At 35.7% G+C, this 18606-nt stretch overlaps 1 protein-coding gene across 3 annotated transcripts in view; it reads left to right on the plus strand.

Annotated features, from left to right (window-relative positions):
• The window catches only part of PDE4B (phosphodiesterase 4B), a gene marked incomplete at its 5' end in the record, with an annotated part of 229830 nt that overhangs the window by 177640 nt on the left and 33584 nt on the right, over nt 1–18606 (plus strand). For 2 of the 3 annotated variants that reach the window (XM_083361117.1, XM_083361118.1), the window contains one exon: nt 16332–16444. In XM_083361117.1, the coding sequence (XP_083217243.1) occupies nt 16332–16444 (113 nt within the window). Of the gene's footprint in view, nt 1–3012; nt 3162–16331; nt 16445–18606 lie in introns of those variants that run through there. The other variant, XM_083361119.1, reaches the window with a different exon arrangement.

An 18606-nucleotide genomic window follows, 5' to 3' on the forward strand; every position in this document is an offset into this window, starting at 1 on the left:
AACTTGGTTGAGTGCCTCCGTGGCTGCCTTTTCCCAGGCTTCCACTAGGGCCTCAGCCGAGCTGTGAGCGAGGGCGGCAGGTGGGGACCCAAGCGCCACCTGGAACCGCTCAGGGTGCATTAAGCGCCTAGGGCAGAACCATCTCGTTGATTCAACGACCCCACGACGGAGTGGCAAAACGGAAGACCAGCCGTAGGAGATGATGATCGGTCCATGACAGGGGCATAACAATTGGGGAACCCCCACCCAGATCATCTAACCACCATCCAGATAGGAAAACCAAATCGAGTGTGTGACCTCCCCCATGAGTCGGGCCCTGAATTACTTGCATCAGGTCCATGGCCGTCATGGAAGCCATGAACTCCCGAGCTAACTCAGATGATCCCCCCAGGGATGGTAGATTGAAGTCACCCAAAATCATAAATTTGGGGAACTCAATCACCAAACCCGAGAGGATGTCGAGAAGCTCAGGCAGGGCTGAGATGTAGATAAGTTGTAGTACTTCCACATAAGTAGTTTATCCTGTTTGGGAATATGGTCAGATGCTGTTTTCTCTCATGACATCAGATGGTTTTGAGAGCTGCTTTTCTTTGTATTGCTGACTTTATGCATTAACTATTGTCTCATTGGTGGGGATTCATCTGCCTCCTGGATTGGAACAGTCAGTATTGTCTCTTAGCAAGTTTCACCATCCTACTCCTGAATTATTTAGAATTTCACTCACCCCTCCACCATTTCAGTACCTTAGCAATATGAAAGTCTGATTACTGGTAGGGAGGTGGGGAGAATCTGATTACAAAATTGCCAGCATGCTATGATTTCACTTTCACAATTAACCATGAACCAATGATTTGAAATGCAACATAGGAATGGTGCTTTGATTGCTGAGATAGCTTTGAAGAATTCCAATCATTTCATTTTTTTTCCCCAACAAGCTTCTCAGTTTGTTTTTTCAGCGTATCAGTGAAATACACCCAAGGGCATGTACTGAAAAATGTGAGTTGGTGATTGCTAGCAATGGATTTTATTTCTTTTTGGTGTTATGGAAAGCAAGAGACTTCAGGGTTGCTGTCAAAGTGCTTTCCAGTTTATTGGGCAGGGGTGGGATTCAGCCAGTTCTCATCACTTCGGCAGAACCAGTAGCTAATTTTTTATTGCCCAGGCCCAGAATGGACTTCCAGAAGCAGCATCCACACAGAGAACCGGTTGTTCACATATTTGAATCCCACCACTGGTATTGGGGAATGAAAACATTGGAAGTATGGAAATGTTCTTGGTCCTGTCAATACCAATATCAATAAAGGACTGCCAAACCTCTTTCAGCAATCACTAGAAAAGGAAGCCAACGCAGATAGGAATTCCAGGGCACAGATTTTTGCTCTGTAGGTTTACCGTATGGTTAAAAACTAATTGGGCCGTTAGTATAGAATTCCTGTCACTGCTAATGAAATCAGATTCAAACCTTTTTGCATCTTTTTCTGGTCTCATGCTCGGGTTTACTTCTGATCTTGCTAGAACTAATTCTCACAAAGACTTCCTAAATTTGTATTGGTTTTCTTGCACAATGATGTTATGAGATATACATCAAATCCCTTTCAGGCAGTTGTTTAGATGCAAGCACATCTTTCAGTACTAGTCAGGTCTCAGATCACATGGAGACCTTTCAGGTCAATGTGAGCAATCAAATCAAAGAGACAGAGGAGAGCTGTGTATACATTACCTCTTTTTCTAACTGTGAGCTCTTCATGTATTAATGTGGACTCTGAAAAGAGAAGTGTAATTGAGGCAGAAGGGACTATTCTGTCACCAACAAATAATAACAAGCACCATAGTTTGTTATCTAGCCCTATTTTTTTCTTAATATAAATGCAATGTTTGTGTTATTATTTGTAATGAAACTGGATGATGCAGACAGCTGGAACCAGCAGATATGTAAGCTGTCGTTCTCTGCCAGAAGTCAGTAAAAGTAATCTTTATAATGCAACAAAGTATTGAGAAAAATAAATTAATAGTTCTAAAATCTGCAGAGATGAAAGAGTTATTTGGTTTATGCCAGTGCATCTTCAGATTCTGTCCTGCCACATGGCTAAGAGTGAATTGACTAATGTTTCAAAGATACTGCTTACAACCTAAATGTTATTTCCTGCATTGCAGATGTAGTTCATTCCCACAGCAAATCCACTTCTCATTTTCCTATTGCTTAGAAACAAGCTTCCCCCTGAAAGTTGGAGTCATGCATCTTAGTAAGTATTTCAGTTATGCTATTGACGTCAATGCAGTCATTAAATAGATTGTCTGCCCTCCTGACAGTAAGCTTATGCCGAAGACCTAGAGGCAGACACATTTTAAAAGAGGAACATCAGGTTTTCTTTCAGCAATTTGAGAGACTAAGGAGGGGGGATTCTTTCTTAGTATTTCTGCACAATTTCTCTGCATTTCAAAATTGCACTGCTGAGAATCACTGGTAGGCTCAGATGTTGCTGTTCAATTCCTAGATTCACAAACAATTCTAAATGAGTGGCTCAAGAATTACTTCTTATGTTCAACTTCAACTGGGAAATACCACAAATTTTACATCTTGGGGTACATTTATCTTGTATGCATCGTGCAATTTTAATCGGCTAAACCTTTTTAGCCGTTGACTTCAAACCTTCTGGGATTGATTTCATGAGCCTATTAAAAAATAGCTGCCGTGTCTCCTGTGGGCTCTGAAGACATGTCAGCCAATCATGTAGCCATAGCAACCAATGTAAACTGTTCCCCCTCAGCCACACCTGTGAACTTTCATGTTAGACATTCCACACGTGCTACACTCATCATGTGCTCTGCCATTCCATCCAGTCCAAATGCCATCTATGGCAGCTGAGCAAGTTATGATGATGTCAGTGGGACTCCCCAAGAGTAGTCAAGGAACCCTTCTGAGGTTCCAGGAGGAGGGAGGGGACTTTTTCCGGGTGAATTACTGACAGATTCATTCATTATCCTGACCAGTTGCAGTCGAGAGCTTCCCATCTTCTGTCTTGCACAGTAAAGGATATGCAGCTGTCCGAAACTGACAGATCAGATTTTTCTTTAAAAAGGCTATTAAAGGTTCACAGCTGAGGATATATGGCAGCTATAAATATGTGGCAGACAACTTTTCCCTTTGATGGAACAATCAGGTATGTTTAAGAGAAAATTAGATAATTTTCCAGTGTTTTCTTATTGGTTGCTTTTTGTTAGGTTTAGAAATATTCTTCCTACCTTGTTATTATAGCTTTTCTCAATCTTCACTAATTAACCTGAAGCACTCTAAATATTTCTCTATAATCCATATTTTAGGTTCATAAAACTGATATTCGACCTGCTTCACAGAAAAAGAAAAGTTTATGTAGATAAACTCAGCTTGAACGACAATTGCAATTTTAAATAAGTGTGCTTTATTACATTTGGAATAGTACAGTTCTGATTTGGGGGATGATTTCTATAATTTTCATTTTCATTTCCTCATCCAATTTCATTTGTTTCTGTAATACAATATTGTTTAAAACATCATGGTCCTGCCTTGAATCATTCCAGCAAGCTTTCCTGATTTCACAGATTTACGTCAACTGAGAATGGGAAAGATAAAACCTAAGTCTACACAAGGTTGTGGATACATTTTATGTAATGAAGATTTGCACATATTGAAGAATTAATAAATCAAAATTTAAGCTGTGTGCAAGTTCAAAATATCATATTTATACAGTATTTTGCAGCTGAGCTTTGGAAAATGTGTTCCCACTCAAAAATAATTCAGGAATCAAGAAAGCATATGGCAACAATTATTCCTAAGTCTTTTATTAACTTTAGTTCTTATAGAACCTATGCCATGTCTTATGCTAATGTCAGTGATTGTAAGAAATGTCCAGGAAAAGACTAGAAACCATAACATGAAACAATTATGGAAACATTAAGAAATTTTAAGGCAAGTCAGAGAATTCAAAAAATGGAATGTTAGTACTCTTTTCCATGCTGTACTGCTTTCCAGGATAATCCTTAATAGGAAAAATATTTTTTCATTTGCCTTACTAAGCTGTTTGATAGGAACTTTTATTTTTATTTTTTGCCAAGTGTGTAAATTACGTAAAAACTTTTTGCCAAGCGTATAAGCTTACATGCTAATCCTATAACGAATCTTAGGGTAATTCAGGTAATAACTACAAGGGAAATGAATTAAAGTCAGGTATAATAATAATAATAATAATAATAATAATAATAATAATAATAATAATAATAATAATATAAAAGTCATAAACATAATCAGTCAAATGGCTGTAGTTAGAACTATGAACACCTCTTAATCATGTACTCATATATTTTGTTAATACTTAAAAAACACAAATTATAATTTGAATTGATATTACATTATATCATGCTTAAAGTCTTCAAAACAAAGTATTTTAATATTTAATGATATTGACTTCTTTGTTTTAGTCACCACAAAATATACTCATGTATGATTTATACAAATAGAAATATTTGCAGTCTATAGAAAACATAAGCCATAAATATTAATTCCTCATTAACTTAGAATTCCAATCAAGTGTCTAAATAACAGCTATTCTGATGATGTTCTCATTGGATTTAAAATAATTATCTTTCCTTGTTCAGTTAGGAGCTATTAGGATGTTTCTGAGAAACAGGTTTAATTCTGTCAATTGGAATTTAGTCTCAAGTCTGTTTAGAATGGTGAACTTAAACATACAAAAATAACTTTTAATCATTTTCATCTTTTGGATTAATTTTCCATGATTTAAATAAAATTGAAGGGTTTAGTATTGAAATAAATTCCATTACTCTCCTGAAAAATACTTCATCTCTGCTATTTTTACCTACAAAAAATAAAATAAAAATAAAACCTCAGTTGTAGTCAAACACGTTTTATTGTGAGAAGTTGCTGTAAGAAATATTTAAAAACCAGAGGTATCAAAGCCTTTTTTAAAATATGCACTAATAAATGCATTTATAAAAAATCAAAACCCTGGATCAAAAAGTAGGGGCAGATCTTTTTCCCCCAATATTATTCTTGTTATGATTAGTAATGTCCCTTCCCTTATTTTGAATGTGTATATTTCTAAAGCTTAGGCTATAGGCAGATATTGAAAGTTATGTCATACAGTTTCTAACTCATGATTCTAAGGACATATTCACTATCCTCACTTTCAAATTCTTGAAGTAGTCCGAAGGTGACGAGTGATGGCTGATTCTGGACAACTTGAAATCTTGAAATTAAGGAATGAATATAATTGCTCCGCTCCAAGCTGTTACAGATATAGCAAAAATCTTGGTACCCTCCCCCCCCCATTTCACTAAAAAGAGAAAGGGTCATAGCTGGGTTCTTTGCTGGCTTTTGACCCCTGCAGATCTTAAGCTCAAAAACCAGAAAAGAAAGAGAGGTACAAGTTCTTTCCAACTGGGAAACTGAGCCACACAGCATCCCAAAGAATAATAAGATGGAAATAAATCAAGTCCGTTCCCTAACACCTTGAAGATTGTGGGGGCCCAGAGGTTTAAAGTGCTTGTTTCAAAGTGCCTACAAGTAAATTGCTGTCTCAAATGGATGTACAATTAACATCTTCCTTTCTATAAAAAGAAACAACCCTGTGTAAGTCTTAAATAGCTGTGATTCTTAAAAAAAGTTATAACAACTATTTAGAAAATTGGTTTGTTTTTCTTCTTCAAAAAATGTAGCAGTAAAAGCCATTTAACAGTTATGGCTAAATCAGGTATAAATCCTCAGTGATATCCATCACTATTATTTATTTATTATTTATTTATTAATTCGGTTTATATACCGCCCTACTCCCAAAGGACTCAGGGCGGTTTACAAGGCAATTTAAAAACAATACAATATAAAATTAAAATAAAATAAAATTAAGTCTAGCCCCCAAAAATTAAAATCACAATTTAAAAACATTAAAACCCCTCAGTCCAGACCAAATTGCTCAAAGAGCCAGGTTTTTAGGTCCCGGCGAAATGAACGAAGGTCGGGGGCAGTCCGGAGTTCCGTTGGCAGTTGATTCCATTATCCTTACACTGAGTTATATTTTTTCCTTCTTAACTCTTTCATGGAGGATGGGAAACATTTGTGGGCTGCATGGGTTTAATAAATGGAAACACAACTGAGCTAAAGCTGAATTCTTGTTGATAGATGGTTCAGGTAGTTTATGGAAATGGCATTTGGTCTCTTCTAGACTGACAATGGTCCCGTTCATGCTGGGAGACACTTTAGATTTATTATGCTTGTATTTTATTCAGCAGGGTAGTATTCTGTGTCCCAAATAAGTTACTGGGTATATCAAGATTACCGTGTCAAGAAATAGCTCTTGTTTACATAAAAAGGGGGATGGCAAATAGATTTTAGAAAGCCATTAGCCATGCTTCGGGTACCCATTCTAAGTCAGGCATTGCTAGAGCATACCTGCTACTATTTCTAACCACTAGTCTTATCAGTTGGTGATTATGAGTAATACATTCAAGCAACATTTGGGGACCATCATTTTAATAGGATATAGTACATTTACATTGTCTTTTCTACCTACCTGTTATAATATTGTTGAAGGTGGTGAACAATACATAAATCAGATAAGAGTCCAAAAGGGTGCAAAAACTATCAAGTCATATTGCAAGAAGCAGTTTGCCAAAAATATTAGGCATAAATTATTTCAATGGATAGAAATTATGTACCAGGGTGAACGGAAAAATAGCTGGACTGAGAATAGTCTTTGATTTAGCCTTGAATTATGACTAAGTGAAGCCTTATGTTCCTCTATTCAGTATTTCACTTCATTCCAAGGGCCAACAAGTAAATGGTGCTGCTTAGAAGAAGATATACTCCTGACAGACCTCTTGTCTTCCCCTGCAATTCAACACTCCACAGATACTGGTTATTTTGCAGACCAAATAGATAGCCTTAAACACCTTGTCTCTATAGGACTCTGAAGTGTATTTGTGAATATATGGAGGATATTTATTTATTTATTTATTTATTTATTGATGGGATTTATATCCCGCCCTATCTCCCGAAGGACTCAGGGCGGCTAACAACAAAACATATAATAAGTACAGAAATCAAGATAAAAATAAAATTAAAATCATCATATATAGGGATATAGGGAGGAAAAGGCAAAGGAAAAGCCTCTTATAAACACACTTCTGTAGTATGTGATCTAGAATATGTAAAAAATGAATAGTTTTTCATATAATCATAGGCATTCCTCCTCTGGGCTACAAATATCCATATTACAACGTTCTGTATCTTGTTGCTGTCATCTCATGATCCTCTCAGATTTTGTAGGCCATATATGCTATGCCTACATACAGACATGTATGCATACATACCCATTCTGTTTTTCCCTCTTTCGAGTGACATATATAAACCACACAAAAGAAGAAATAAAGAAGCCAAAGCTTCACACCAACACAATTATTCCTCACTACATCTCTTCATACATTTGCCTTTTGTTCTTTAAACTTCTCATCACCTCTTTTCTGAGGACCTCATCAGCTCCACTAAACTAGGACTTTCTTGGTTTTCCTTTCTTTTGCCCATTTCTTCTTTCATTTGATAGTTATTACTCATAACAGACCGCATATATGTCCTTCTACCAGTATTTACTCAACTGCCCAGCATAAAACTGCACTGTACTTCTCAAATTTTGCTAATTTCCTCCTTTTCTTCCCTTTCAATCAGACTTCTTTCAACTACTTTCCCAGGCACACTTAACAAATTAATCCTCCATAGATTCTGCTTTACTTCTTGCTACCTTTCCTTTTGCATAAGAAAACCATAACGACATTCTTCCAATCATCAGGTACAGATGCTGTCTTCACACACACATGAAGCAAGTCAGACAGCTATTCCATAAACAAGCCATATCCATATTTAACACCTATTAGTTGTGTTTTTCTCATATTTCAACATTCTTGTAGTATTTTTATCTTTTTTGGGGGGACACTAGCTTTTACAGAATTTATTTTTCTCTTTTTGGGGGATGCTAACATTTCCAGAATTTATACTGGTACCATAATTTCCATACAGGTCTTTGAAATACCCTTTCCAGCATTTACTTACTTCACTTTCATCCATATTATTTCAATCCAATTCCACACATTTTGGGGAGTTTGTTTAGCCCTTTCATTCACTTCTGAATTTTTTTTTAAAAAAAGAAATCAATGAAATCTTAATTATTCCTTGCTCTCTAACTAACTTCTGCCTATGCACATTACACAAAATATTTCTCTCATCCTCACTTTTTGGAGAATCATTTTCATACATACATTTTTTTACATCCAAAGCTATTTCATCCTCACACCAAACTTCTTTTTCATACTAGTCTCAGGTATAACTGAACTTACTTTCCTGGCACTCTGAAATATATATATATATAAGTTTGCCTAATCCATATATCATGCATTTTAAAAAAGTAGATAATCAGCAATATTCATTCTTATTCATTTTAGAGTCTCTGAATGGCTCAATTATTTTTTTCTGAATTCTCATTTTATTTGCAGTCATTCATTTGTGTTACCTACCAAAATAATTTTTCCCTTAGACTGTACTCATTCAGAATGTAGCACACTTATTCCAGACACATCTGATTTTTTCATTATTATTCTGGAATGTAAATTTCACCTATCACTAGGCTGTGGATTTCTATTTTCACATGCATCTACAACAATCTAGATGACACCCATTCAAATGTTTTGTCATACATTTTAGCTCTTTGATTCAGAATTAAGGCTACATCCTCATTTTCCTACATATATTCATTGTCTACTCAGGATTAAAAGACTGTCTATCAATCATAACTTTGGTCAATAGAAGCTTTCATTTAATACTTTTTACTCTGAGAAGGAAAGTGTGAATTAGTCTACCATTTTTAGTTATGCCCATGCCAAGAGATAAGGATGTTCTGTTCAGTTTTGGCATATTCTGTTCATGAAAGCATGATCACAGTCAAAGTCCAGTTTTATCTCATGCATGCTCAGTCTATTTTATGCAGGTTCAAATCTTGCAGGCATCATACTATTTATTTATTCAATTTCTATAGTCACCCATCTCAGCCAGTGATTCTAGGTGGCTTACAGTTCAAAAACATATTCTACAAATAAAACAAAAACATTTTAAAGCAATAGCAATACCTCTTAGACTTATATACTGCTCCACAGTGCTTTATAGCATTCTCTGAGCAATTTACAATGTCAGCATATTGCCCCCAACCATCTGGGGGGACCAACCTCAGAAGAATGGAAGGCTGAGTCAACCTTGAGCTAGTCATGATCAAACTCCTGGCAGTGGACAGAGTTAGCTTTGCAATACTGCATTCTAACCACTGTGCCACCATGGCTTCTGACAATAAAACAACAAAACAATAAAAACTATTTTTAAAAAACTATCTAAAATAAACATACCCAGCAGCTGAGATACTTGTCATCTTTGACTGCTTCTGTCCACTTAAGACAGAAACATACAATGTACTGAGACACACTTAGAATATACACGCCTAGTAATTGGCCAATCAAATTGTCAAGAGTCGGACATGACTAAATGGATACCATCATCATCATCATCAATTATTAATTACAGACAAATACCATTCGTAAAAGTAAATCTGGGTGGTGTATAATGCTTTACATTATATTTTATTTTGCCTACAAAGCAGTGTTAGTGCAGAGCATTTCATGTTCTGACAGTTATAAATTTCCAGAATTGCACAAAACAAATAGTATGTATACTAAAACGACCCCAAACCATTAAAAAATTGAATGGCACCCAGCAGAAATCACAAAATGCAGGAAATGTTGTACCAAATATCATTTCATATTAATATGTTAAAAATGAAATTTATCTGCATACTTGGAAGTATTCTCATCACTGAATAAGCAGGAATAGCAAAGTAAGAAAGAAAAGAAAGAGAGAGAGAGAAAGAAAAAGAAAGAAAGAAAGAAAGAAAGAAAAGAAAGAAAGAAAGAAAGAAAGAAAGAGAAACTTATCTTGGAGCACAGACTGGAAGGAAATCTACACAGATCTGTTTCCTTAAGGAAATGATGATTTCACATATAATCATTTTATTGTCTAACCATAGTTCTCCAGTGCCAAGTGGAATTTTTGCAAGCATTCATGAATCAGTGAGGAAATTACCATTTGCCTGAAAACTCTATTAAGTTAGAGCATTGAGGGAAGTCCCTAACAGTCAATAAGTGCATATTTCAGGATAAAATTTTAAAGGAAGTAATTAGCTTCAGAGGACAATAATCATAGATACAATATTACCCAATAAAATACATTACTTTTGCATAATTCCATGTGAGAAGCACATCAACCAGTTCAAATGTTTGTCCTACAAAAGTCTCATAACACTTCTGAATTCTATTGATTATATATTTTATAATACCTATGTGAAACACATCCTTGTGTAAATTTCTTCAAATTAAAGGCTATACTATGGATTTAAATAGGATAATGAAGACTGTACTCTAGAAACAAATGAACAAATGACACCAGATTAAAACTGATCTTGTATTAGAAAACAATGTGATTATAGCTCATTTTAGTAAGAGCTAATTATGTGAATCATATAATTTGAACAAATGTATGTAGGAATAGCATTCAAAGATAGCTAAAATAAACAGTTTAAGAAATTAGCACCCTGGTGCAGGGGCAGAAAGAAACATATCCCTTCCCCTACTGTTATAGATATGCGTGATTGGGATGAAATAAAGCCACAGTATTATACACACATTTTGCTTTCATTGAAGAACAACAAAAGAAATAAAATATTTTGGAAAACATTTATCCTAAAAACATTAAAATGACAGCTGCATAGCTTTCAGACTAACTTCTAATACATTTCAGGTTGATGTATTTATTTTTTGTATTTGAATGTAAGTATTATGTAATGGAAGTACAAAGTCTTAGATATACATTCATTGCTGAAAACCCAGAACTGAAGTCGGCTACTTCATATACTGTAATTTTATTTCATGTTTTGGCATGTCAGAACAATAAGATTCAGTTCTTTTGCTTTGAAAGTTAAATGAAGGGTGTTTCTCACATACATGTTTTAATTTGGGATTATTGAATGATCACCTCAACCCTGCCCAAATGTCTGCTGTCAGCTGCTGTAGATTATTTCTCTCCTTCTCTATTACCTCTCTAAACGCCAGCGTGACTTTCATGCCCATGGCTAGTGCTCTGTAAACTTATAGATACATTTTTCTTTGGATTGGGCCTAACTTTGATTTAATTATGTTCTTTTGTAACAGTTATCTGTAAAAATATAGGCCATGGTTAAAGAGTAATGATAGGAAATACTCATTTAGCCTTTTCTCATATTTATGAGAATAAGGGGCCACACAAATAACTTCTTCCCATTCCCATTGGAGAATCAGTCACATCAATTAATACCCTTATTTCAGTTTTTAATTTACATGAAGCAAAAAACACAGTGTATGGAACAATCCGTGTGCAGGTCCTTTAAGTACAGTAATTACAGACTTCAAAAGATTGTAGGACAAAAGCTGTAAAGTAAACGGATTAGAATGAAGGCGAATAGACGTGTCCCAGGGTAATGTTGCAGGATCCAATCTGGGTCGGTCACCGGGACCAGAGGTTTTGTCTTTGAAGCATTCGGACTCGTGCTGGTGCCCATCTTCAGGAAATTCTCTCTAGCAAAGTGTGCACTGTTCTGTGTGGGGTATTTATATGGTGCCTGTTGTATGTGGCTTTTTAGATGTTGATTGGGGTGTGTTGATGGCTGGCTTTTAAGTCATTAGCAATCGTTTGTTTGTGTTGCCCAGCCCTCACCTTCTAAGTACTCAATAGGCTGGTGGTAAATCGGCACTCCTGATGATTGACGAGGTCCAGTGACCAACCCAGATTGGATCCTAAACCGATTAATTAGATTAACTACAGGATAAACTTACATAGTTAAAAAAAGTATTCAATAAAACAATTATATGCAGAATTATCTGACAAAAACATAAAGAAAAACAAATTAAAAATCAAGAAAGAGCAACAGAAGTATATTCCTGAATAAATGGAATTTAAAAGCAGCATTATAATAGCCAGGCATTTGTCAAATCTGATTAGCTCCAGTTTGTCGCCAGTACCCAGAGAATCTCCCACATTGTTCCATGGAACTTGGAAATATTGGATTAAAGTTTGAGATTAAAGAGATATTAAATTGGCCTTTGTGACCCGATAACTTGATAATGCAAGCATGGGAAAAAAGAAGTACTGCATGTGTCTTTAAAAAGTCAGTAGGAAAATGTGTTCCGTGGTTTTGACTTCTTTGGCATTGAAGGGACACCTGATATTAGTGGAAGGGTGTCTTCCTGTAACTTCCATCTAGTGCAGTCAAAGTTGCATCTAGTTGCAAAAGCCAGCATGAAAGCCATTCTGCAGGTGGAGTCTTCTAGATGTTATAAGATATGAAACTGGTATTATTATATACTTCAGACTTTCAGTACTTGGGATGGGAGGGGATTCTTGTGGGGGGAGGAGCCTTATCAAAGGCATTTTGGCATTCTGTATTCAAAATATTCAACTCCTAACCCGAGAAGAATAAATTGTGGTGAGAAAAAGATAAGTAATATTAATTCAGCCAGCAAAGTTTGCTTCCAGATAGACTGATATTCTCCGGCAAGGTCCATTGAGAAAAGAATAGTCTTAAGAATCTAGAATACTGCTGTTAGGAATATATATGGATGAGTTCCAGAAGCGCAGCTTAGAAACAAGAAAGAAGAGGAAGAAGTTAACACACCTATGGAGATTCTCAGTCATCTAGGTTATGGTTGTCCCAAAGGTGCTTTTTTCAGGAGGCAACTGGACTTGCATGTTTTTCTTCGAAGATGTTTCACTTCTCATCCAAGAAGCTTCTTCAGCTCTGACTGGACAGTGGGGAATGGAAGGATTTATATTCCTTGCAGACACCTGTCATTTGCATTCTTTTAGAGACTGTCTGGAGCTTTATCTGTGTCCTCAAGGTCTTCAGGGTAGTGCAAATGTGTGTGTTGGGGATGGGTCTGTGTTGTCTGCATCGCAAGCTGAAGCGGAAATGGTTCCTGTAGTCTGCAGTGTTTTCTGGAAATTCGTTCATACTACTTCATCATTCAAAGGGTGTTCATCCCCAGCAGCCTGCACCTGTCTTCAACAGTGAAGGGACACAGGGCAGAAAACATACGGCAGCCAAGAAAACTGCATATGCATTTGCCAAGAGTTTATGCTGACTTGATGGCACGTTGTGATCATCATCATGAATAGGAAGGTTAAGCTCATTTGTGTGGGTGGCTGTCAGGTATTCTATCTTTTTTTCAAAATTATATTCAGTAAAAGTTTGTTTTATTTCACCTGTTGGGTTCAGTAAGTTCTGTATAAGCTATTGCTTTACACACAGAGTTTGATCACTGAAACTCCTTATTCAGACACTGATAATGTGAAACCAACCCTTTTTTGATGATTGAATTTTACTCCACCCTTAGCTTTACTTTAGCTAGGAAGCGGGGTGTGTGTGTGTGGATGAAGAATGTCGTGCTGCTCCAATATTTAACTTTTTCTATTACTTACTTATTTCTACGTGGGATACAGATGAGACCTCCCTGCTGTTTAAGTGAGATTCCCCCTTTAATGATGATACACTAAAACTGCTGCCACCAATCTCTGAACCATCAAGAGCTCGTCACATCAAAAACACACATGTGTCAAATAACTAGAGGTCACGTTAAACCTTTTTCTTTCATTGTTGACCAAAATTTCCCATAATTTACTGGTTTGAAGTTGATTTGACCCCAGTGTGGTCAATGTGGCTTCAGGTTAAAAAAAATGTGTGCTTTCATAGGGTTGGGATCATAAAATAGGATCAGAAGCTAAGTCTTTACTATAGTAGACTTTTGAATGTTGAATGTGAAACCACTACTATGAAAAGAATATTGGAGAGTCATGTCATAGTACCCCTGATTTTGTAAAAGGGGGTTTCTCAGAATAGCCAAATTTCCTCTTGTGCATTTTATAAGGAATGTTTAAGTGAAATAGTTAAGGTTTAGAAAAGAACATCCTCTTTTCCAGACTAAGATATCTAATATTTTCAGGAAACACTAGTAGACTCTAACTTTACTTCCCCAGAAGATTTACTGCAGTCAACAGTAATTTACCTGAGACCAGGAGCATATTTTTAGTCCTTTCTAGGCTTTTAGCCTGCATATAGTTGATTAGCTATCTGATTGAAAAGGAAGTATAGTAAAGATTAGAATATATTGGCTAGTATCAATTTTTTATTACAAGGGAGCCAGTGAAGAAGCTGGACCGTAAATGGGGAGATCCAGGTTCAAGTCCATTCTTATCTATGAAACTCCTTGAGTAATTTAGGGCCAATCGTTCTCTCTCAGCACAACCTATCTCACAGGGATCTGGGGATATAATAGACACCCCATATAAATTAGCTTTTGCTCTTGGAATGAAGAGCAAGTTACAAATCCAGCAAATTGACAAAATAAACTTATTCCAAAAATGATATTAGAGACTGCAAAGAGTTGCAAATATTCCCAACCAAACCTGCTAAAAACAGTGATCACAAACAAGTGATTTCGGCCAAATGTATTTTTGTACTTATCTTGGAGACACTAATAGCAATTATAATTGAAGATGAGCAAACTTATGTGTGTCTTCTCCCAGTACACTTGTAATACTTGCATATGAAGGTTTAACAGCTCCAGGGGATGCCAGTTATAAGTATGCATGTGTTCAAATAATATAGGTGTGCAAAAGACATATTTTATTCTTACATAAAGAAGTTCTTAAGATAAGTTCTTAAAAATGCCAACCCTACAGAGAGTCCTATCATTTAATACAATACTAGTAGAATGTATTATGACCATTAGCATCATATAGCCTCATTGTTAGGACTGCTGATCTTCTTAAAGAAGAATAAGGAATATTCTGGCCTTATAACGCAGAGATTGTAAGCCACTGAAAATCTAAAATCCAGGCATTTATACAGTAAATCTACCCTATTGCTGTTCTTATCAACAGGCATTCTCCTGGTTGTACCATATTTGTAGCTGTTCATTTGGCATTAATCAAAAAGGGGTGTTTTTTTTTCTATTTTGGCACCTTTCTGTAGGACAGCCTCTTACTAGACATATTACCAATTTCATTTGTATTATCGGTATATGCTAAACATTTTTCTTTTTCTTTACATTTGACTGATGGTACTACTCCATTATGAATAACCACTGATTTATATTTTAATATCTTAAACTATGTATAATGCAATTTGTAATGTTGAACAGTGCCTGAAGATGCATTGCATGGCAGAGGAAGTATGTTTGGGATTTTATAGCTTTCCCAAGTTCTCAAGCAATTTCCCTAAATGTTTCTTCCAAAAGGGTTTTGGTAATAAATCTGAGCTTCATAGACTTAGCCAGTCCTAAAATTAAGACTACAACTTTAGAAAATATTTTGGAAAATTCTGTTTCAAAAGGAAAGAACAACTGACAGAAAGAGCATATGTTTTGGAAACCCCTTCCAGAAATTCAGTTTAAAATTCCTTTATGACTTCGGCATGAACAAAATGGAAATTTAACCATTTAAGAAAAGCAATACTTTCTACTTGTTTCCTATCAGATACGTCAAAAAATTAATGAACTAAACCTTAATTAATGGGAGTGGGTGGGTTGTAGCACTTATGAAAATATTCTGAAACAGATCATCAAACTTGAACAAGTTTAGAAAACTTGAACAAATTTATTATGAATTATTTCTGTATTTCTTTTTTTCAAAAAAAAATCTGAATCTGTTTTCTAACAGGGAAAAAAGACGAGTTACACTGATTGCCTAATCTCCCTTGATGATATTTTAAATGTCTTATAAAAATGTCTTCACTTTAATAGTAGAAATGGTGAGATGAGTAATGTTTAAGTGGAGAAGGGGGAAAAAACCCCTTTCTTTTCCTCTGCTGTTCTGTGAGTTCACACATATGCAGATGAGCCTGTCAGAGAGTATCCCTCCTCCTACACCACTTTGTAGAGGAAGTTTGTTGATATATTACTGAAACTGATTCTTCAAAGCCTGCAAGGACAAAAAAGAAAGCAAGAAACACACACACCACAAAACCACAACGACCATTCAAAGGCTTGGACGTGCATTGATTTGTTCTACTAGAGAGTGGAACAGCAGCAGCCTGAAGAACTTATGATGAAAGAGCACTGCAGCCCTTACAGCAGTGTCGGACCAAGTCGGATCAGCAATTCCACCATGGAAAGCCTGCCGTCACTCAAGCCTAACTACATGTCTATGTGTTTATTTGCAGAAGAATCTTATCAAAAATTAGCAATGGAAACTTTGGAGGAATTGGACTGGTGTTTAGACCAACTTGAAACTATTCAGACCTATCGATCTGTTAGTGAGATGGCATCCAATAAGGTAAGAGAGAAAAACTACATGCAAACAAATGTATTTTAAGAACAAAGTGAAAAGTTATGCATTTTTCTGTCTTCCTTTGCTAAGTCAGGTTACTGACCTATTGTAAAAAAATTAAAGCAATGTAAATAAATTAGTCCAAGCTTTCAAAATCCTTACCAGAATACTGGTAATTGCAGTTTTGTATTGTATTGTAGTCAATCAATGTTATAGAATTAAATATAACATGTGCTATTATCATTTAAAAAAAGCAATTTAGAAAGTTGGAAAACAAATTCTAGCATATAACCGAAATGCCAAAAGTAATTCTGGAAATATTCTAACATTATTTGTACAATGTATACCAGCAGTAGCAATCATCAGCAAATCAACTGGAAAAAAATGATACAGATAAAAAGTACAATTATCCTTATAAAACTTCTGCTAGTTTTTTTCCTTTCAATAAATTAAATTGCTTACAATGGTGCGAGTTTCCACCTACCATCAATTTGGCATGGATTGCATATGTGGGGCTTGTTTTAATTTTAGTTATATAGTGTATGTATATTTTTGCATGTGGTTGCAATTCGTAGAAATACTGTTTCATCAGTAGAAATATTTCTAAACTGTGTAAGGAGAAGTTGAGAAGTTGATTAGTAGACTTGAGTTACCTAAAATATTTGATTCTTATTATAATTTAGTATTGTGTACGTGTTTGCATTCTAAAGTGTTTATTTCATTCCTAAAGACAGATACATCTACCTTTTTTTCCATGTATTTAATATCTAAAAGTTGGATATTATTTAAAATTGAAACCACTCCTTAGTTGGCTAGCAGCCAAACCTTTGGGTAACAAAAGGCCAATGTATTCCCTAATGGCATGGGTATCACCTCAACAATAATCTCAGGCATTTTTTGAGAGAAAACGTGGCTTGTGTCTGACTGAAGAGCTTAATACATTTTTCCCCAGTGTTAAAGCAAACACTGAAGGCAAGAAAACAACCCCCCCCAATTTACTTACAATCTATTGTTAACTTTCTTTTATCAGTCTCATCCAAAGTGTGCATTCATATATATTTATAAGTATAGTGTAGAAGTCATTTACAATGGCCACTATACAGTAGGACAGCGTTTTCCAACCTTAGGAACTTGAAGATGCGTGGACTTCAACTCCCAGAATTCCCCAGCCAGCATAGCTGGCTGGGGAATTCTGGGAGTTGAAGTCCACGCATCTTCAAGTTCCTAAGGTTGGGAAACGCTGCAGTAGGATGGTCACTAGGATGGAGCCTTATGCAGATACTTTGCAATTTGTTTCTATTATTAAGTAAAGAATAATCAGCTTCAATGAGATGAAGCTGATATAACTCTTTTCCATAGGAAAAAAGCTACACAAACAAATACTGTATCAATTTTTGAGCACAAATAAAATTAAAAATAGAAATTTAAAGAAACCCGTATAAATATAAATCTCATAGTCCCAATTTTACTTCTCTTAGCTCTTATCTAAGATCTTAGATCCTGCATATATATACTGTGTATGAAATGAGATTACATTGTCCTCATTTTGTCTCTACTTTGTCATATTTATTATGTGTTGCAATTTTGGAAAAATAATTAGAAAATTTAATGCTTACAGCTGAAAATAAAGAGCAAATTTAACTTTTCAGAAGCTAAGAAGCCTTTTGAAATATGTTGAGTTATTGTCAAATTTCCCACATCTGTGAAGTATCTGAATAATCTGTCTTCCTTCCGTCAAAGACTTCTGCATAGAAATTTGCTAATTGCAAAACAATCAAATGTTTTGAAAACAGGATGTTTCTAGCTCCCCATAGTAAAGAGCAGAAAAACAGAAGAGAAAGGAAGGCAGCAGCAAGTAGATGCTGCAGGATTCCAAGTGTGAGGGCTGTAAAAACAGTGACCTATCTTCCTGACCTCTGCTATTGCTAAGTTCCTGGCTCTGTGCCACTGAAGCCCAAACTACGTCATTTCAGAATGATAGTGGGCATGGCACAGCTGTTGTAAGTGTGACTCGAATTTCCTGTCTCCTTCCTGACAGACGTAGTTTTAAAAGTACAGCATTGCAAAAACAGGAGACAACAGAGGAAAGATTGGTTTTGAATCGGTTTTCAGAATTGCTTCCCAAAAGATGATTCTTGACATTGATAAAAGCCAAAAAACCCTACGTG

This window comes from Vipera ursinii (assembly GCF_947247035.1).
Source record: "Vipera ursinii genome assembly, chromosome: 3".
In the NCBI taxonomy this organism is placed as follows: Eukaryota; Metazoa; Chordata; class Lepidosauria; order Squamata; family Viperidae; genus Vipera; species Vipera ursinii.